Below are 22012 nucleotides of genomic sequence, written 5' to 3'. Positions count from 1 at the left end.
AAAACATATATAATTAGAAATGTGGACTTAACATCCATGTTTGAATTATTGTCTACTGTCATGGCTACAACGTTGTGTTCTATCAGAATCAGCTCTATTGATCCAAAACGTTAACGCATACAAGAAATGTAACTTTGTTTTGTTTCTCTCAATGACATCAAACACTAATATAATAATTATACAGCAGAAAAAGAAACAAAAAAAAAATGGACATTTTCAAGTCAAATCAACTTTATTTGTATATCCCCGAGAAGACAGATACTACCTCTTATTAAATCTCTTCAGGTCTTCACTACAGTCTGGATGTAAACTGCGATTTGACTGATTCGTGGAACCAATCATAATTTATTACACCAACTTTGGTGCCCACAGGAGTAGTTATATATTACTAACAACTACATAGTGTGTTAATTCAATTACACTATATTTAAAAATGCTAAATAAGGTTTTCAAGTTATAATTACATATATGGTGGTTCATGTTTTTTTTTTTTTTTCATTTGTTCCCGGAAGAAGAAAGCTCATCAGTCCATTTTTGGAAAGCTTGGCAAAAGATATTATCTTCTATCGTGTCATGGAAGATTTCTATAAAATGAGAAACATCTTAATCAACATACTTCATCGAACAGAGTCTTTGTTATTTGTATGTACTCACGTCGACACATTGTTGACAGACAGGTATTGCAGTGTCATATTTTACCTGCACTTCCCAGTCCTGTGGGGAGAGGCATCCTCAGAGAGCCAGCAGAGTGCCTGAGACGCTCCTTGAGGGATTTCTGCACCAGGGCCAAGGTGAAGTCTGGGTGCCACACAGGCAGCTCCAGACCCAGCATGCACTGGATGATGCGGTCCTTCTCGTCCGCTGTCAGAAGCCCCTTTTGGAGGGCCACATACACCATGAAGGACATATCGATGTTCACCGCCTCCCCGTGAAGCAGCGCTGGCAGCACTCTCTGTACAGTCAGAAAAAAAAATGGAGATCGTTACACTTTAATGTTTAAAAAAAAAAAAAAAAAATTGCCGATTAGGCACATTCACAATCGAAATTCTGCAAAGTCTACACATTTGAAACACGTTCTTGACTTTCCATGATCTATAATTTCTATAAAGAAAAAAAAAAAAAAAAAATACAAATACAGTGGAAAAGTATTTCCGACCATTTCTAACTCGGGGCTGATGAGGTGACCGAAATCCACCAGCCGGTCCAGATCATCCTCCCACAGGTTCGGTGCCAGCTCCTCCAGCATGGTTTCTATAGCGATGCGCATCAATGCTGTAGCGTTGTCCTCCTGTTTAGAGCTGTTGCTGGTCTCACAGGACTGCAGCTTGGCTCGCAGCAGCTTTCTGCCTCCAGCCTCCAGCAGCTCAAATAAGCCGCGGTGCTTCATCAGGGCCATCTGAAGTGTATCAGCACAATATAGCAGTGATTAGTGGAAGACAAATAGACATTCATACACCCTTTAATAATAAACTGCAACATCAAATAATAAATAATCACATTCATTAGATGGTTTCAAAGATCCCCTCCAGAAATGTTTGCAACATGTAAAAAAAAAAAAAAATACTATGATTTGGATAATAAGTTGTTTCTGATGTTTTTTTTCCACACAAATTGCATCTACCTTGTGATTTCAAAAGAAAATTAAAACAAAGAAAGCCCAGATGACTCCTACTTCGATGAAAATGAATTATCTGTACACACAACCTAAAGGCCTCAAGGTTTAAAATCATCGTATCATTCCCGCACAGAAACCTGCAGCATCCTTTGGCTGAAAACTGTAACATTTTTGAGAGGAGGGGTTCTTTAAATTTTCTTTCATGCATCACAACGTGTGCAACGTGTTAATAGACAGAAGTGGAAAGCACGAGACGCGTGTCATTTTGGTGGGAGCCGGGTTACAATTCTCATGTACGGTTTTCATCCGCATGGGGGTTTAAAGAAGCAGTGAGGAACAATTAAACATGTAGCAGCCTAAACGGAGGTTTTTGTAAGACAGCAAACAACTTTTTTTTTTTTTAATAAAGTTGTAGCACAAGAGTGGTTAGCTCGGTTGAGCAAACAAGTGCTTTTGTCAAAACGTGCAGCTGCTCACACTTGCTACAGATACATATTTTAACTGAGACAAAGGCACTTCGCATCATTAATGAGCAAACAAATTTGAAACTGTCCAAACATAAAATGAACGAAAATAAACTGTATTTCGAATTTTCTGCCAAGAGCCACGGTCATTTCAGATAGATGATCTATTTCAGTGAACCCTCGGTTGCCTTTACTTCTCATATGTTATGAACATTGTCAAACTTGCAAGAACACAATGTTCTCTTTCTTGGTGGTGCATTCAAGGGGTTGCTGGGAAACTCCAGGAGCCCTGAAGACCTGCAAGATATTTTGAACATCATAATTGCCTGTGCACACAAATATTTTCTTATGCGCAAACAGTGTGTATTTTGTTCTCAGAAGATTAGATCTTATCTGCACAAGTACTGAGACAGTCGGATCCAAAAGACACCAACAAAATTACCGTCATCGATGACATACAGTCCAAAAAAAAAAAAAAAAAACATAAAGGCAAAACGTTCGCTTTCACTCTGATTTTTCTGCGAGTGAAATTAAAAGATATTAAACTTCTTTAATGCTCCCTCTCACATCTCAGATTCTGTTCACAAATTTGGTCAAGTCTGTTTTCACCTATGACAAGATCATCCATCCATGTGACAGGTGTGCTGATTACAGCGTGATTATTGCACAGCTGTGCCTTGGACCGGTCACAATTAAAGACCCCTGTAAAAGCAGTTTTATCACACAGCCACAGATCACGCACGTTTTGAGAGAGTATGCAACTGGCGTGTTGACAGCAGGAAAAAGGTAAGCGCTCTTTAACGTGGATTTTAACACATTTCTGAACAAAATCTGAGAAATAAGCCTCTTGTGCGCATAAAAAAAAAAGGTCTTAAATCTTTTACTTTAAAATGCGAAAAATGGGAGCAAAACAAAGCGCTGGATTTATATTTCTGTAAAGCGTAATTTTAGTGTCACTTCAGTTTTCTGTAATCTCGGCGCAAAAAGCACCCTGTGTCTGACTAGAAATCAGGAAAATCAACCTGACGGCGTTTATTCAAAAGTGAATGACGGCATGGAAAAACTGTGCAACTCTGGAGGTGTTAACGGGCTTCCGCATGCACGATCATCGGCAAAACCCTCCTTCTGATCAATGGTCATGCCGTGAAGAGCACCTTTAACATCTCCGCCATCCCATTGGAGATCTGACGTGATGGGAGAGTTTGAAAGAATGAGCGATCTAAGAAGGTCGCCACCGGTGGGACGTAACTTCCCAGCTTGTTTTTCCCGCCGGCGAAGTTGACCCCCGTTTTCGCCCCGACGCTGGCATCAACGTACGCCAGTACCGTCGTCGGCACTCGAACGTACGGAGTCCTTCGGCGATAGAGTGACGCCGCCAGGCCCACCACATCCAGACAAACCCCGCCTCCGACGGCTACGATTGGCTCGGAGCGTCTGTCGATCCCAAACTCGTGAACTTCCTCCAGGATCTTGGTCACTAACTCCATACACTTGTTCTCTTCGGTGGTGGGCAGAGGGAGAATCTTGTGAGCAACTTCCCTGGCCTCAAAGTACTGACGGAGCCGAGAGCCGTACAGCTGATTGACCGTTTCATCGATCACGACGAAGCGCTTCACGGGTTTGGAGTTGCTCAAGGTGCCTTTGACCTCCTCATCTCCTATGTGACCCCACAGAAGTGTGTCATTGCTGGGATCCAGTATGTTTTTGCACTGAATAACTCTGTAGGTGAACACGATGGGGCTGACCACCGTCCAGGAAACTCCGTGGTCGGACTTGTTCTCATAGCTTAAGATAATTCACGGCAAAGTAAGAAAAAAAAGGGGGGGGGAACGTGTCGATTAATAACTCCATTTAAAAGTTTGATTCGGTGTTTAGTTGTTCAGGGACGGAAAGAAACGCCCGCTAAAACACAATCACACTCTGCTAATAACTCGCTGTACTTTTTGTGTATTAATACTTTTTTTTGACAGATCGAGTTACTTTTCTAATTTTACATATAGAAAAAATATGATCTACTGAAGACAAAAAAACATAATCTCATGTCATTTAAAAAAAATACCAAAACTCTTTGAACTGTTCAGGCGTTACTGTCGTTTCAGGGCCTACGATCATAAGATCGGAATAATTTGTCCACGCCTGCATGCTTCACGGGAGTCACTGCAGCCTAAAATAGAAAGGTATTTCATCTCCTTCTGTCCATGGAGCAGACATACAAGAGAGGGGTGTACATGGTAAACATACAGTATGACCAATGAGCATAAAGAGATTTCAAATGAAAACAAATTTGAAGAGAGAGAGATAATTATAATAAGAAGGCATTATGCTGCTTTGTATGTGTCAATGGGATAAATGAATTTGCCACATGAACCCAATGATGTTGGCAGGAAGCGTACCTTGCCATTACAAAATACAGAAAGAAAACCTTAGAAGAAATGGAAAAAGTATTAAAGAACCCTTCAAATGCATCCCTTTTCATCCCATTTGAATAAATCTAATCGAGATATTTTCTATTTACTTACATGTTGGCATCTGATAACCTCCCTTCAGTGAGTTGACACGGCTCACTTTGTCGAGTCCATGCTCCCTTCACTTGGACCAGATTAAACTTCGTCGGCTGTGAACAGCTGGAGTTGGTGTTTGACATCGTGTTCCCCGAGTCCCGTCCGGCCAAATGTCTTCAGCCTACTCTGTTCACGGTTTACGGACTGACGTCTAGGATGTCGGTGAATTGGACTCGATCGCGGCTCAAAATACTCGACCGCCTCCACACTGCAGTTCCTGCCTGCATGCTGGCTTTCGGTTACTCTGCTCTGTGGGGCTGAAATAACAAATTGACGTCAATTTTCTTCCTATAGTATGACTAACAACTGTTTCAAAGGGTTGCATTGGTTACTTGGTTCTTTTAAAGTTGAAGCACAATATATACTGTGTACTTCCATTATTTTTTTTAAAAGTCCTTGGTAATGCAGGCAATATGTTAATACGCACCTGAAGAAAGATGAGAAAGCATCCAATTTAAAAATAAATATATACATATATGTGAACAGCTGGAGTTGGTGTTTGACATCATGTCATATATATATATGTGTGTGCATATATATATATGTGTGTGTGTGTATATATGTGTGTGTGTGTGTGTATATATATATATATATATATAATTATATATATATGTAAATTAAAGGCATTTCAACAAAAACTCTTACTTATTTTAAGTCAATGAAAACGAGCTATTATACAACATATTTATACGAAATAATGTGTATATATAAATATATATATATAGCATAAATATTAAAAAAATTATATAATTTTTTTTATTTATTTATATATATATTATATATATAGCATAAATATATATATATATATATATATATATATAACAGCATCATCATATATTTATATATATATATTTTATTTTATTTCAAGTTTATTCTTCATGTTTGCAGGTCAAAAGCACAAAAGGGGACTTTGTAATTGATAGCACGCCTCTACTACGTCAATGGAAGTTCACCTGTATCCTCGCAGGCGCCGCAGCAGTTCCAGTCCACCGGCTTGTAGTTGCAGCTGTCCTGCCTCTGCTGGCGCCTCCCACTAAAATGCCACGGATGTATTTCTTTTGAGGGGAAAACAGTGGCTCCCGTGCAACCAAGGAGCAGGACCACGAACTCGTGGAAACGACAATTCAGACTAACGAGCAGCAGTGCTGCGCAGCCATCTGGCGGAGGACACGAAGTAGAAACCGGGAGAGGGACTCGCACCCTCCCGACAGATTCATCTCGAAAGCACAAATCAACGTCAGCTGTGATCTGTAACGTGGTTAACGGTGAACAAAGCGGCTCCGGGGTTTCTCCGCTTCATCACGGCAACTGTAAGTGTTAAATAATACCTCCGGTGTCGGGCAGGTACAAATCATCATCATCATCAGAAGAAGAAGAAGAAGAAGAAAAGACTGTTGCTGATGTTCAACCTGTGGATCCGCCCCATCCAACCGACACCCAGGACTTCACCGGAAGCGGAAAACGCTGTCCGGCTTTTCTGGTTCTGTCCCTGGGACGGTGCTCGGGCTGCGTCTCTCGCGGAGAAAAACAAAAACAAAAACGTTCCCATGATCTCTCCCTAGATGTACTGCCAGTCACTGGCAGGGTGTGTTTCCCTCTGAAAAGATGATGCAAGCAACAGAAAACGTGGCTGTTGCAAAACAACACGCTGCTGTTTCTGCTCGATCGTGTTTGTTCATTTCAGAGCAACGTCAACGTGTCAAGAGTGGTGAGACTCTCAAGTGTATAATGGAGGGTTTGCTCAATAAAACTTCCAACAAGAGAAGGTTATTGATTTGCAAAGTTTCATAGGTTGCGAAGAACACGCACAACGTACTGTTTGTGCATTTACTCTTCTGGCACTTATTTTTAAGTTTAGTTGAAGTTTAAACTTCCTCCCTTATGTTGCGGCTGTCTTAACAATGACTTTGAAGTATTTCAGCTTTTCAGACATGGTGTAAAGTGACCAACCTTTCTTCAGGACACACGGTCCCCTCGTGTAAAAGTGTTTTATGTCCCGATCGCTCACCAGAGGCTTTTAAAAAAAACAAAAGAGTTGACATCTTGCGGAGGGCAAAGTGGCGACAATACAAAGAGGGCACTGTTTGAGTAGCAGTAATGTGACATCCTAAATAACCTCAATAGAAAAGACTGCGTCATCTCGGCCAATTATCCAGAACTGCAACATGCTGGTTTCCTAAATAACCATTAATAATAAACTGTTTACTCCGCTGTCTTTCAAATAACACCAAAAAAACAAAACAACAACCTAATAAATCCAAACATACTGCATCGCCTAATGAATTCTGCCAAATAATTAGCTTTTAATATGACCCGCCTGTATTAGTTAATTCTGTTAACGCTGTAATCTTGTAGCAGCTTCAGCTGCAGCCTCACTGAGCTCAAACTACATCCCATCATCGTGCACACACCCACAACGTGAGCACGCTCCACGTGCATCAGTACCTGCCTAACAGGAAGCACAACTACAAAGCTGTGGTGGAAATTGTGCGGAAGATCCATCCAATTACAGAATTATACCAATAAAAAAAAAAAAGGTCAAGCCAAGAACGTCACGTACCAAAATAGTGATTTAGGAAGCGACGACAGGACTTGCACGAAATGATCATCGATGCAAACTGTGTCATCTCGCCTCAAACGGTGCTTCCAACACCACGTTGTTTTTGTTCGCTTTGCCTGCCGACACTTGTGCATCATGTTAAAATGAATACACCACGTCCAGGAGTCTTTCACTCGGGAGCAGGTGCCGTAACCATAAATGAACCGGGCCAAAGAATGAGAACGACTTGCCACCAACACGATCGCAAGACTAAATCAAAGACACTTTATTCACATATATCATGAGGACTTTATTATTCATAGAGATGCATTGGTTTACAATAATGGTAAATCTATTTTTATCTACTCTTACAAGCTCAGTTCGAGCAAAATTCAGCAATGTTCATGGAAGGGGTGAAAAAGACCAACAAGTATAAAGGAGCTACATATTCTCTTGATCAACTGATTATACCTTAAATACAAATATATCCGATCATGTTGGCAGTGAACATTTTCATTTTTAAAGCAACGTTTTTTTTATTTATTTTTTTTACTTCTTCTACAAATTTGTATATATTATGACTACTAAAATAAGATCAGGTGTTGTGGCCCCAGCATAGCATAAAGTAGCTATGAAGAGGGCGGGAAACTTTCCTCGTGAAGTGCTAACTATCATTGTTCCCTTTCCTTTGGCTTCTCTGCTCATCGTGGTCCATTTTTTTTTTGTTTTTCTTTTGTAGGGATACATGAAATAAGAAAAATCACAGACAGTTCCACAAATGTGTTTTTTTGTGATCTCATTCAACTGTACAAAAAGAATTGAGAGCTCAGTTAAAAACCCAAAAATAAGAAATGCTGATAAATACCAAAAAAAAAAAAAAAAAAAAAAAAAAAAATCCCCAAGAACAAAGTGTTTGGTTATGAAGATGAAGCTGTTGTTTTTTTTTTTTTTGGATACAAAGTCACACAGGCTGTGAGTGAGGCGGCCTCGCAGTGCAGAACTTGGACTTCAAAAGTCAGAGAGAAGGCACACGATCCAGATGAAGGTTGGGCCTCTCCGGGCTGCCGTTGTCTTCATCTTGGTTCATCTCTGGGCTGTGGCCGTGCTCGTACGTGCTCTCCGGAGATTCGTAGGGGTAGTTTTCACATATCTCCTCATCCTCCTGTTCTTCTTTAATGCTGGATTAATAAAGAAGCAGGGGGAAAAAAAAAAGAAGAGGAACATGTGATGAGGATTATTTTAAATAACGAATGAGTCCAAAACCGTCAGCGGGTCGGTAAACGGGGACACTCACAAAGCTTGAGGAGGAGACTGTGTCGCACTGCTGTCACTTTGGTATCCAGATCCATTACCGAGGGCTCCATTCATCTGCTCCTGGAGAACATGAGGCAAGGAGTGCAGCGGGATGCTGCCCATGGCGGCCGGGTTGTAGAAAGAGCTGTTGCAGTCTAGACCGCCACTCTGAAGAAGAAAAAAAAAGGAACAGCTTTTAAATGTGTAGTCCTGCACCAATACATAGATGGAAATGTAAACATTAAAAAAAAAAAAAAACTACTACTAATAGAGCAGGCCTTTAGGCTTTGCCTGCCCACGGTTTCACATTGTGTACATCGGTTTAAAACAAAATGCAAAAATAGAGGATGAAACATTAGATTGATTTTACCTGAAGAGCAGATCCAGCGAAGCTCTGCCGGTTCTGGGAGTTCTTCAGCAGAGATCTGTTCGTATACAAATACAATAGCATGTTATGCTTTATATGGTATAAATAATTATATATATATTAAAAAAAAATAAAAAATCTCACTTATAGATTGGCATTAAACTGACAACAAATTCTTGTCCACCTGCAAATTCTCTCTGAACAGTGACGGCTCAGCAACAGCTGTAATGCGGCACGGTGTGATCGTTAGGTTTGGATTTGTCTGCGTGCTGAAGCAGTGTATCTGGAGCCGTTTCATGAGGGATATTGGTTTTGATAAAAGTTTGGAGGGAAGTATGTATATTTGAGTTTTTTACATTTCCAAAACCACAAGAGACAGAAAAGAACATTTTAGCCAGCCAACACTTGAGCAACTCCAGCCCTAACAAGTCAGATAGCATCGAGTTGGCCGAACACACGGGTCACTTAGCCTTTATTTTTCGTCCGACACGGCAACAGTAACTAAGGGGGCGGTGCTTAGAGAACATTTCCCTCAATCTGCTTGAGTGATGAGAACTGGCAAAAGATACATCGGGATTCTCGGTCTGTTTGTTTGACGAAATTCACACGGAATAAGAGTCATCTGTGCCAGACGTTAACAACCAGCGATAAAACCATCACGTCATTTTCACTTGTGAATAGTAGTTTATCAAGGGGGAGCTGTAGAAATTGCATGAAAGTCAAAAGCTTGTCTTGGGTGAGTTCCAACAGGTGTGGCACTTTATTTTATTTACAAAAACATTACATTTGCCAAGTTGAATCAAATTATTATTTTTTTTTTAGGAAGTGTCCTGCGTCTGCACTGGTTAGCTCCAAGTCAAGTGAACTGTAAATCTTTGACTGGGCCCTTTTACCATAATGCCGTGTTCGGATTTGATTTAATGCTGTGTAAATGCCATTCTTTGTACTCTAACCTTTAATCCTTGAATATCCATACTTGGACCATCACGTGTATAATTAAAGGTTAAATGACTAAATTCCCCTGTACGAACATGTGATTTTTTTTTTTTTTTGCAAACTCCCAGCCTTATTTACAGTAAATATTGTGTGTACTTATGAGGTGGAGCTACAAGGTCAAGTTCTTTTGATGTTGAGCATCCGACTTGGAGTAATGTCTGAAAACACACAGCGCTCTGGCTTCATGTCCAAAGTACACGTACCCGTTACCAGCAGTTTTCTGGGGCCGCCTTCTGTGAAACTCAATCTCATCTACCGTCCACACGGCTCCCTTCACGTTCTCCAGACGTACGAAGCATTTATGGAGACTAAGATTATGTCTGACTGCATTCTGGAAGATATATATAAAAAAAAAAAAATTTTAAATTTTAAAAAAAGAATAAAATCAGGACCTGTACACAAGTGCTAAATCAGCATTTATCCAGTTACATTACAACTAAATGTAAAATGTATCAAATGCATGAAAAGTAAAGTTTCACATGACGTTAAATACATGAGAGCATTTTTACCTTCCAAGTAGCTGCATTGCGCCTGAAATATGCAAAGTTTCTTGTGAACCAGTTGTAGATTTCATTTAATGTCAGCTGATTGCGAGGTGATTCAAATATGGCCTGAAAGAGACAAAAGAAATCATGGAAACAATAATAATAATAATAATAATAATAATAATAATAATAATAATAATAATAATAATAAAAAAGGATCTGCTTCACGTGGCTGTGTAAAGTAAGTGTAACGTAAGCACACGTTACCTGTCTTATGAGAGAGGCATATGTAAATGGGGGTCTAACTTCTGTGCTCAAGTAGAACTCCTTATTATCAATTATATCTGTGGAAAGACATTAACTCATAAATATACATCAGACATATGTACACGAAGACAGGAAACAAAAATGACACATTTCCAACTATTCAAAATAGAAGTAGCACACAAAAATAGTCATCATCACATTAAATAATTACAAATAAGAACTGTAATCACTTTTCTGTGCCGGGTAAGTGTGTCTCAGCAGAAGCATGTTTCAGCATGAACAAGCCACGTCAATTTCTGTTGAATAGAGGCTGTGCGTCGTGATCTCACCGTTACCTTGGCTCACAGAGCGGCTGTATCGCCTCCGTACGGGGGTTCCAGTGAACATGCTATTGGCGGTGAGGACTGAGGGGGATTCAGAGAGTGGCGTCAGGGGTGTGGACGGTGCTGTGGCACTCTGAGAGAGACTCATAGGAGGAGGGCCTTTGGGTAATGTTGCCTGGGAGAAAGAAACATTAGACAACAGATTCACCTAGAAAGAAAAAAAAAAAAAAAACACAAAGTAGTTAAGTCAGCAAAATGTTAGTGTGACTACAAGCAAAGCAGTACTTATTTTAATTGAAGGAAACAGCTGTGGCAGGTACTTACAGGCTGTGCTGCAGATTTGGGTTCAGAGGATTTCAGGTGAGCCATCATCGCTTGCAGTCGCTCTTTGTCCTTCTTTAGCTGAGTTAGATGGAAGACCAAAATAGAAGGTGAGGGCTGGTGAATTCACAGCTCGTGAAAATGACATTCAGTGTGGAAACCAAGTTTTTTTGTTGTTTTTTTTTGCATCCCGAGGTGTAATTATCTAAAAACATCACTTCTGTTTCCAGACCTGGTGTGAAAACACACCACAACTGCAAACATTTAGATGTTCACTTTGTGAGGTTGTAATTTAGAGTAGTTTGTATAAAAAAGGACTTAATCCACCATTATACCAATATATCACAATCAAATAAACCTTTGCTAAGAAGAAACGAAAAAAGTGTCACCTACGGTGGCAATAACAGGGTAACTAACACTCGTAAAGCGCAAAATGCATAAACAAACAAAAACAAAAGAAATAAAAAAGGTAAAAAAAAACCCTGAAACACCTTGGGTCTTAAGGTGCAGTTGAAACATACAAAAACAAACTCTTACAGCTCTGAAGTGCGAAACATGAACTAAAACTTGCAGCTCTGGACTTCAAAATACAAACATACAAAAGGAAAACAGAAAACAACAAAAATCTGTGGTCCTGAGGTGCAAAGGCAACATACAGAAACACGAGCCTGCAGTCAAGTGCAACACACAAAAACAAGAAGGAGCAGTCTGGAGGTACACATGCAGTCCACATTTTTTTTTTTATTTATTTATTTTTTTTTTTTAAATGACAGAAACATGTCATCAGCTTTGGCTAAATATCCGGAGAACTTGGGAGTCGGGAGATTTGTCGACGTACTCTAGTGGAAAACTAATATCAAAGCTAACCTTAGAAACCGTATCCAGCCTGACTAATCAATTACAGATATTTAGCATCAATAAATTTGAGTTTTTCATCTGCACCTCAGGACCACAGTTTGAAATATTTTTTGCGTTTTTTTTCTTTTTGTGTGTATTCATTTTGCAAGTCAGGACTGCAAGTTTTTGTCTTGGCTTTTTCTTTTTGTTTGCGTGTTGTTGTCTCCAGTGCCACCGTCGTTGTCCGTTTAAGAAAAATAAATAAATAAAAGAGTTGCGTTAAAGAAAAGAAATCAAACGCTTACCTGCAGTTCCAGCTGCTGAACCACTTGCATCTGCACGCGACACTGTGCTGTACTCTTGTCATCCAGAGTGTGTTCACTGTTCAAATGTCTGCAGAGACGTTCAAAAATACTTTAGAGAAACAAGATCTTACGCAGATAGGAAGGTGTGGTAGAGAGTGGGAAAATGCTCTCGCACTTCAGTGTTGTATTAATTCATGAGAAAATATATAATAGCATTGTAATAAACACAAATAGGAACTAAATAAGGGCAAATAACATTTAAAAGGAAATCCTGTTAAAATACAAAGTACATGTACACTTCGTGATAGATGTTGGTAAACATCACACCGGCTTTAGAAGGTACAGCAGGTCTCGGCACTCACTTGAGAAATGCCTGAAAGTCTCCAAAGACAGTCTCGCAGCCGGGCCATTTACACATGCCGTTTCCATACAGAGGATGGCTGTTCTGTGTGTTGTCATCCAGTGAGCCGCTGCAAAGAGTACAACAGTCCAGTTTCAATAAAACATCTTAGAGTCAACATGTTGGTCCAGCTTAAGCACAACAAAAGTTGGATATATATGCCTACATGTCTACATATACATATATATATATATATATATAAAACATTCTATTTTATATATATGTATAATACATATGTATATATATATATATATATATATATATAAAACATTCTATTTTATATATATGTATGTATGCATGTGTATATGTATGTGTATATATTTTATATATATATATGTATAATATATATATATATATATATGTATGTATAATATATACATATATATATCTCATTATATTTTATATTTATGTATAATATATATACATATATAACATTATATTTTATATATATATAAATATATATATAATATGTTAAATATATATGTATATGTATTATACATACATACATACATACATATATATAAAATATAATGTTATATATATAAACAACTGTACTACAGTTTGGACAAGACATTCTAAATTTCAAAAGCACCTTTCTCTCCTCTTCAGAAGATTTTGATGACCGTTGGTGGTCGACTGCTGACTGGAAGACTCTCTAGTCTCTCCACCATCAGACAGGATGCTCTCATTCTCACAGCCTGAAATAGTACATGCAGTATACGAGGACAAATTGTTACATAATTCAGTGGCACGCCACTACATTTGCGAGAGCCACTTTCTATCGTCAACTAAATAACCCGAAGATCATCGAATCCAAATCGTTCTCAATACACGACACACATGCAGGGCTCGCAATTGGGAATCTTCGGCTTGAAACTGAAAATACTGGCGAGCACGAGTGAAGACCACCCGAAAGTCATTTCTATAGGCGTTTCAGTCCTTGAACAACTGCGCAGCGGGAAGTGTAACGCAGCCTACCTGGGGCTGCAGCGAGGCAGGTGGGAAGCACAGACAGCAGGCCTTGCCTCTGCAGGTTAAGGAGATGTTGCTGTTGCACCTGAAGGAGCTGCTGCTGGATGGCAATCTGCTGGGCTGTCAGCTGCAACACAGGATTGACAGAACATCAAGTCGGTATCTTCCTCACACCTTCTTTTATCATAATATTCCGTGTTGGGAAAACATTGAAACATTTTACTCGAAAATATCAAAATATGTCCTTGTCCAAACGCCCACAAGTGCTGCCTCGTGTCGACTTATCCTGTGAATTTCCGATAGTGGCCAAAGGGTCGGACATATTGAGACAGCAAATGGATGCAGGACAGGTGGATGATGTCATGCTGTCTTGCAAATAGATGCGCACGCACGCACGCACAGGCACCTGAAGGTACACTGAAGCCCACACAATTGCAAATGTGTCCTAGGAATGAGCAAAATGTACTTTCTGGACATGTGACGCACCTTTAATGGAAAAACTCAATGAACTTAAGAGCGGAAAAAGCGGCTTCAAATTAATAGAAGATCTGAAAAATGATCTTCCACAGCTATGGACACCTCAAATATAATTCCAATCCGTTACCATTAATAGTCCACCCAAGTGTTTTTTTTTTTTGTATTCCTTACACACTACAAGAAGCTGAAAATGAATACAGTTAAACCTGGTGGTGTTCCAGGTTCAACTGTATTCATTTAACGTTCAGTACTACTGAGCTGAACTGTAGCCTTCTCCCCAATATCCCTAATAATATAGTATTGATTCTCCTTGTTACCTCTTAAATGTTTGTATGGTGGTTAAATATTCATAAGCTGATAGAAGCGGTGCTTAACAAATAATAGTTACCTCCTGACTGACAATCCCAGCATTCTTCTGTTGCAGCAGCTGTATATTTAGCTGCTCTTGTTGATTCTTGAAAACCTCTTGAATTTGTTGCTGCAGACATGATGATACAATTGGAGTTAAGCAAAACATAGGGATTGTGTCCAAAGCGGAATAAGATATAGACTGGACATGCGTTACCTGGTGTAACATGAGTGCTTTCTGCTGCTGGAGCAGGGCTTGGAGCTGCTGAGGAGTGAGGATCTGCTGCTGTGGTGTCTGCTGAAGCTGCTGTGGAGCCTCTGCTGGTGGGGTCATCATGGACAAGGACAGTGGAACCTTCACAGGAAGAAACAAGAAGAAAACGGTGAGCGGGGGGAAAAAAAAAAGAAAACGTGGAGACACGGTGGAGGTGAAGTCTGTGACGGGACGTTTCAAAGAGAACGTTCAATGGGCGCAAACACTGCAGTGACAAGCGGCGGAAATACAACACGCAGTATGTGGGCTGTTCTGGTTGAGCTTACATGCTACTTACAGCAAATCTACTTGGACAGCATTCCAGTGCAGACCATCAGTGCACTTACATGTAAACAAAAAGTGCATCACCTTAATCAGGAAAAGGGATTACCGGACACCGTTATAATTATGCTGGACTAACAGGCTTTCTTGGTCCTTAACTGTATGTGTATGTTTGTATCAGGGCTTTTAAAAAGATTAAATGAGCAAAAAAAACAAATACTTCAGACAGGATTTTTTTTTTTTTTTTTACTGTGACAGAAGGATGAAAAAGAAACATCACTTGCAGTCGTGTATACTTGTATCCAATATAATTAAATTCAAAGTTCAACTAAAGCGGAAATTGAAATAAACAAGTCTAAAAGGGGCTTCACAGCTGAACAGTAGGTTATTTGTGAAATTAGAACACATGCGCGCACACACACAGAGAAATGTGTGTGCACTCTCACTGCAGAGTCTGTTCTCTCGGTAAACTCCACTGCTGCTCCATGGAAAGGCGAGAAAAGCTTTTCAGGATGCCAAGTACTAATGTGATTAATATGTGTATTTAAGATATGCAATGTTTAAACAACCTTGTAGTAGGGAGGTGAAGAAGCTAGATTACCTCTAGGTACATATTGGAGGGAAAAAAAAAAAAAAAAAAAAAAAAATCTAAATAATAAACAAAACTATTGATGAACAATTATACAACAAAGGCAGATATATATATTTCATGTTTGGAATATTTGCGGTAATCAGGTTATATCAGTAAATGTCAATGTATTATCGGACTTTCTCTCAAATGCATTTATGTAAATTTAGTTAATAACTTGGTCTGGAACACAACACACATTTATTAATGTCAAAACCACACTTGTGTAGGACTGTTTTCATCATTCATTAATCTGACAATTATTTTCTCCATTAACAACTTATAGTTTTCTCTATGAAATAAAAAGGGAAGAGAGTTCTAATTTATTCATCTTCAGATGTCCTGTTTGTGCAAAGATATTCAGTTTGTATTATAAAGAAAGCCATCAAATCCTCACATTTAAGAAGCTGAAATCAGCTTTAACCCCATTGTGGGGTTTACAAATGATTATAAATACAATCAAAATATATGCAGCTGATACATTTTTGTTCAATCTATTTGTCTTCTTAGACTTGCAGCTATACTCCTACACCTCTTGCTCAAATTTGAAAAATATTTGACAGTTATTCACAGCACTGCTTATTATTTCAACATTCACTGAAATGTGAGGAAAGCTAAACTGACTCCTCTGCCATGACAGCTAAAAATGAACCGAACAAAAATAAGATGAACAACAACAACAACAACAACCCCAGATGGCTTAGGGGAATTAAGACTCCATCAAAACAACAACAACCAGTACCACAAAAACAACAACAACATCCTCTGCTAGGCACGCAGCAAATTACCACACCCTCCCCCTCGCTGTCAAGCCTCACAGCTCAAGGGATGTTTACAGTAAACATAAACAGAGTAATCAAAATTGCACAGGAGATATAAATAATGAATAAAAAAGCATACAGAGCCTGTTTACGAAAACAGAACTTGAGATTCGTATTTTAATTAAGGTCTGAACCACAAACAAACATTTCTCTCCAAGGCAGAGCCTGTTTTGAATCAGGTAAACAAACTGACAGTGAATTTCACACAGGCTTTGGGCTAACAATAACAGATGACTGCCTCCTAGTTTGTCCTTTCTTATGAAATTCAATGCTGCAGAGGTGGCCACCAAAGCAATGAAAACAGGTCTATCCCACAGACAGAGCCAGTTGGCCCCTCTATTTTTCTGTGGACACCATCAACACAACAACAGCCTTTGCCTAATCCCTGTTGCTATGGTAGCCAGCAAGTCCAAACATCTTCTGTTGTTGTTATTGTTGAAAGTCATACCAGTGAGCAACTGAGTGTAAACACAGATCTGTTCCCGCAAGACTGGTCTTGTGAACTCCGAGATGACTGACAGCAAATAGAAATGCTGAAAACTTGCTGAAAAACAAACACAATATGCTGTCTCCCCTTATGAGTGAGATTTAATACGTGCTAATATGCTCTAACGGGTGTGGCTCTCGAAAGAGTAACATTTTAAGAAAACACATGTACATGGTAATAAACTCAACTGGAGTTGAGTTTAATAGGATGAAATCTAATAATATTTAATTACACGACCACAAAAATTTGACATCACTTTTCATGCACAGACACACATACGCATTTTAATTAAGCAAAATATATTTTAAAAGCCTGCTAAGAAAAAAAAGAAGAGAAAAAAAAAAAAAAAAAAAAAAAAAAAAAAAAAAAGACTGCTAGAATAATATCACAGAATAAATAAAGAATGAGTTGAACCAACCTGATAGTCTCCATTGAAAAGTCTGTCTGGACACTGAAAAAGACAAATACTGCTCAGAAACGACGTTCTGCCCGACAATCTAACACAGCCTTGCTAACTGTCATGATGTGACTATAAACAAAATAACATTATTAACACTGATCCCTCCACCCAGCAGGAGTTGTTCCCTCCCTCCCTCTCTCTGTCCTCCCCCCCCCCCCCTTCTAAATCCCAGCACCACCTCCCCCACCATCTCGGCGCTTCCCTTCAGCATAAATATAAAACATTGCAGTTTGAAAGAAACCGAGACAAACAAAGTAAAACGTTCAGGGATGCATTTACATGTTAAAAAGGCAAAACAAAGTCCCTCAAATTCTCTTCTAGCAGTAAGGCGAGTGCACTGGGGTCCCACATCATAATCTACCTGGTATGAATTCAATATGTAGCGTTTGGATAGCAGACCAGCTATGCACAGCTTAAAATAAGGAATAACTAGTCACACTTTAGTGAAGGAAAAGCAGGTGCATCAGTTGGATCACATCTGTAGCACAGAGGACAAACATTTACACTTTCCCCTATACAGCTGTGTGGTGCACACAATAACAAAACAGCCCTCCACAGAAAAACATTAAAGCATTTCTGAACACAACATAACTTGCTTTAGGGCAGCAACTCAAAATTAATTATCTCTTTATCTGTCGATTTTCTATTAAAAAAAATAATAATAATTTGGGCAATAAAATAAGATCAGAATTTTCTAAACCATTCAGTGACGGCTTCAAATTGCTTGTTTTGTCCAACGTACACCTTGAAACCAAAATATCTTTACTATCATATGAAGCTAAGAACAGCAGCAAATTACTGTGAATTGGGAACCCAGTCGCCCAAGAAAGGTTTAAACTTACGTTTTTTTAAAAATTATTTTTATTACATTTAAGTATGATCTGTCCGAGATTATGTCAATGCTAATCTTTTGAGTTTCTTTCTTTCACCGCACATTTTTTAGAATCTCGATGGTTTTGATCATATGCCTCTAAGGATAACATCAGCAACAAGCAGCAAATATTAATATGTATTAATTTCACTTGAATTTGTAAAAGCCCCAAAATATTAGATCTTAACAGAGATGCAATTTAAGATTATTTTCAGTATTGATCAATCTGCAGATTTTCTCAATTAATAAATCATTTTGACTATAAAATATGAAAGAATTGGGGAGGGGGGGGAGTGCAAATTTCAATCTCTTGAGCTCAAGGTGACGAATATGAATGACTTTCCTTTTTGCCAAACAATTAGCCCATAAAGTGAAAATACTGTATTTACAATTAAATAACACTCAAAAGAGTAATTGCTTTTATCCTACACGTGTAGCTTCATCATTGTGTTGTATTTTTGGGGAATATGAGGCAGACTCAGCGATACATAGATTAATAGATTTATAACACTGATACATATGCTTATAAAAATCTAAATGTGATGAGGAGAATGACTGACCCTGGGTGCCTCTGGAGGAGGAGTCTGGCTACTCCTCAGTCGACTCTCATTCTCAGTATGATTTCCGTTCTCTGTCTGAGTGGTTTGAATGGTGTGGCTTGTTGGTTCTGACCGAGACTCATGCATCTGGACTTCACTGACCTGGGAAAGAAAATGAGTGTTAATGAAAACAACTGGACACAGCAGTATAATATGGTGAAATTCAGAGAGCAGACACGTAGTGTACCACTGTCTGAATGATTTTGAGACAGCTGTGACTTCATAAGGTGATGAGAGGTCTATTCTTCGAGACAAATTTAACAACATTCAATAGTCTCTGAAATGACCATCACCGTGTGACGAAAACTTAACTTGTGCCATTCGTAAAAAAGCTACAGCACTGACGGTTACGGACTACAGTGTCACAGCCCTACCCACCAATACAAACACACTCCTCTACAAGTGGGAGAGGAAGATGTTAGGTCTATTTGTTGAATAACCGAGTGCTGCCATGACTACTGTAAACACAGGGGCCCTGGGTCCGTGTTTATGTGCAAACATATCTTCCTTCTGGAACAATTTACCATTAACCAGGTGGTGCGATAAACGGCTGTGGCAGGTAGTACAATGCACAAGTAGGCTTTTATGTATACAGCTTGGGAGTGTTTGAGTCAAAAGCTAAGCAGCGTAAACAAAGGTAAATAAAGTGTGCAAACAAATAATATGAGCAGATAGAAAGCGCCACAGAAAGCATGAAAAGACACAGGCCGCAAGGACTCGAGCATAATGTCATTATTTTCAGCATCACCAAAAGTCACATACTCTAATTAATTTGTTAATCAAATCAACAGTTAGGCACGACCGAAAGTTAATGTCAACATTTTGTCAGCATCTGACTGATGATCTGATTAAACTACATGCACTGCGATGAAGTTAGGACCAAAACAGGACCAACAGTTTTCCAGAAACAAACTAAAGAAGAAGAAAAAAACATTTGAAAATGACTAAGAGATGACTACTAAATAGTAAGTTATGTCTAGGTGCAGTGATGTGTCATAAACAAGTGTTAACTTCCAGTAGATTGTTTAAAAAAAAAAATGAGGTACTTTCAGAAGTCTAGAACTAAAACCAAATTCTGATCAAGCCAGGCAGCTGTTAGTTGGGTCAGCACTGTTTACTTTTTCTTTCGGGATCAGGATTACTTCTGAAGACAAACGGCAGTGTTTCCTGTGGACATTTTTGAAAAGGTTGGGGGTGACTTTAATTGTTAGAACCCGGCTAAATGCGATGTCAATCAGTTTCATTATGACAACAATAAAGCAGCTATGGTATCCAGCTGTGTTGCAGTGCATCCATTATTGGGATGGGCTGAATAATAAGTACACGATGAATTCTTCCTGTATGTAAAATGTTGTCACCCCAGTGGCAACTTTCCAACAATAGACACCACCACGCTTCAATTTTTTTTTTTTTTAAAGGAAACACTGCAAAGAGGCTTTTCCTCATGACATGGAAAACAACTCGCAAGAACATGTTTTTCCCACCTGGTTCCACGTCACACACCATTATTCATTATTGTCAGAACTAGTATGATTACCTGTAATAAAAGAAAGCTTCAATCGTAAAATACCCTAACCTACAACTCAATGATGCCTAAATAAGAGTGATACTAAGCAAGCCCCGATATCCACCATAATTCCCTCATAATTAAACTGATGTTTTAACAGGTTAACATGCTTAAATCAACAATAACAAAGGTTGTCTACAATAATTAATTTCATGAGTTGTTGTTGTTTTTTTTTGCAGCAGCAGTACAAATGCAGATATTGTGACCCAAGTTGTAATCCAGTCAGAAATATCCAAGTATTACTATGTATTATCTACTACTAAAAAAAACAGCTGGATCTAAACCATTATACAGTTCATATTTGAGTTAGTCCCCTGCATCGACTAAAACAGTTACTTATTCTGGGTTTATTCTGACCTCGACCGGTCATTTTACCAATCGCCTTAAATCCAAAGGGTCAGTTTAGACGAGTGATTTTGTTTGCGTAAGATTTTTAAACGCCGTAGAAAGTTATAATCGGTTTCAATCATATGCCTCGGGAGTCACATTTCGGGAAGCAAGAGTTCATATTGCTCCAAGTTAACTTAACGTTACACCGAACTACCGCGCAGCCGAACATTTCAAACCCGCGACCGACACCCTAAAACCGGATCCGCCGCGATATGAATGAACGCTCATCTGACGGTACTTATTTCGTTTAGTTCATCACTGCGATGAGATTACCGTGAAATGATCTCAAACGCAGTGTGAATCTACATCCGTTAACACCGACCGACCATTGCGCTCCCGAGGTTTCCGTTGAGGACTTGAGCCTTTAGCTTAAACGGCATTTAACCGTAGAAAAGCAGGAGGTTTAAAAGTCTGGCCTATTTAACTACGCGGCTGATTTAGTCACGTACGGCCGCGATTGTTTGGCGACCTATTACGACCGTAACGGAAAATAAGTTTCACGGCGAAAATTGCAGGTAAGCGCTTACGTTAACAGCAGCTACAACAAAAGCTAGCGGTAGTCCCGACGCTAGCTTACGAGAAACGTTTCTCTCCTCTTTTAAGTCTTCGTTTTTACCACCCGGTAATATCACGATAAATACACCCTTTAAATTCAATATTCGTTCAGCGGGGTGTACGCGAGCGGTTGAGTCGACGTGTACTTACAGATTTATGTGCGAGCGGACAGTCTTCGCGTCGGGGTGGTGTCTGAAGAGAAGCCCTCGGTGCTGTTGCCTTTCTCGGTAGCGAGCTAGCCACAAGTTGCTAACAGAGGGCGTGGCTTAAGTAAAAGTAAACAATGGTGACGTCATTTTCACACGCGGACTATTTCAGATTAGCTTGAATTTTGACGCATAACCCAAGAAAAAAAAAAAAAAAGTGACAGTATCCTTTTCGTTGAACAGATCATTAACAGTCCCACTGTTAAAAAAGATAGTTCTGTGCACCGTATGGATATTTTAATTGTAAAATGAGAGAAATAGCAATTTAAAGAAGCAATAAAATGACAAAAAAAATCTCACCAGAAGTAGACAAATATCAGACT

The 22012-nt window shown here is 39.2% G+C and overlaps 2 protein-coding genes across 8 annotated transcripts; both read right to left on the bottom strand.

Annotated features, from left to right (window-relative positions):
* Positions 1–213: 213 nt before the first annotated feature.
* LOC138192923 (2-epi-5-epi-valiolone synthase-like) lies at positions 214–6214 on the bottom strand. Its single transcript, XM_069140615.1, has 6 exons — positions 5594–6214; positions 4599–4897; positions 3234–3864; positions 1157–1396; positions 700–952; positions 214–584 (listed from the first exon to the last, which is right to left on the bottom strand). Exons 2-6 carry the CDS (start codon positions 4721–4723, stop codon positions 496–498), a joined length of 1338 nt encoding a protein of 445 aa, XP_068996716.1. The 5' UTR covers positions 4724–4897; positions 5594–6214; the 3' UTR covers positions 214–495.
* Positions 6215–7444: 1230 nt separating this feature from the next.
* LOC138193061 (forkhead box protein P1-B-like) lies at positions 7445–21738 on the bottom strand. 7 transcript variants are annotated; one of them, XM_069140846.1, is made up of 17 exons: positions 21634–21738; positions 18933–19073; positions 17460–17492; positions 14788–14925; positions 14611–14700; positions 13752–13872; positions 13366–13471; positions 12736–12843; positions 12374–12461; positions 11235–11312; positions 10917–11118; positions 10588–10664; positions 10345–10446; positions 10039–10166; positions 8843–8897; positions 8474–8640; positions 7445–8357 (listed from the first exon to the last, which is right to left on the bottom strand). In XM_069140846.1, exons 2-17 carry the CDS (start codon positions 19056–19058, stop codon positions 8195–8197), a joined length of 1782 nt encoding a protein of 593 aa, XP_068996947.1. In that variant the 5' UTR covers positions 19059–19073; positions 21634–21738; the 3' UTR covers positions 7445–8194. The 7 variants fall into 7 exon arrangements, with proteins under 7 accessions (XP_068996947.1, XP_068996948.1, XP_068996943.1 ...); XM_069140847.1 differs by having other exon boundaries at positions 10923–11118; XM_069140842.1 differs by having other exon boundaries at positions 14611–14925.
* Between the last annotated feature and the right edge of the window lie 274 nt (positions 21739–22012).

Source organism: Embiotoca jacksoni, unplaced genomic scaffold (assembly GCF_022577435.1).
Source record: "Embiotoca jacksoni isolate LCO1_2020_lvr unplaced genomic scaffold, fEmbJac1.0.p SCAF_9, whole genome shotgun sequence".
Classification (NCBI taxonomy): Eukaryota; Metazoa; Chordata; class Actinopteri; family Embiotocidae; genus Embiotoca; species Embiotoca jacksoni.
The sequence above is the reverse complement of the archived record's forward strand: the minus strand, read 5'-3'. Positions and strand labels throughout refer to the sequence as shown.

Bases quoted from the DNA above. Each gene is read 5' to 3' on its own strand.
- LOC138193061 (XM_069140842.1), bottom strand. From the start codon at position 19,058: ATGCATGAGTCTCGGTCAGAACCAACAAGCCACACCATTCAAACCACT. The intron at 17,493-18,932 runs GTCAGTCATTCT...TGTCTTTTTCAG, and splicing joins CTCCTCCAGAGGCACCCAGG to TGTCCAGACAGACTTTTCAA. The intron at 14,926-17,459 runs GTTGGTTCAACT...CTTCCTGTGAAG, and splicing joins TTTTCAATGGAGACTATCAG to GTTCCACTGTCCTTGTCCAT.
- LOC138192923 (XM_069140615.1), bottom strand. From the start codon at position 4,723: ATGTCAAACACCAACTCCAGCTGTTCACAGCCGACGAAGTTTAATCTG. The intron at 3,865-4,598 runs GTAAGTAAATAG...AATTATCTTAAG, and splicing joins AGGTTATCAGATGCCAACAT to CTATGAGAACAAGTCCGACC. The intron at 585-699 runs GTAAAATATGAC...CTCATTTTATAG, and splicing joins CACAGGACTGGGAAGTGCAG to AAATCTTCCATGACACGATA.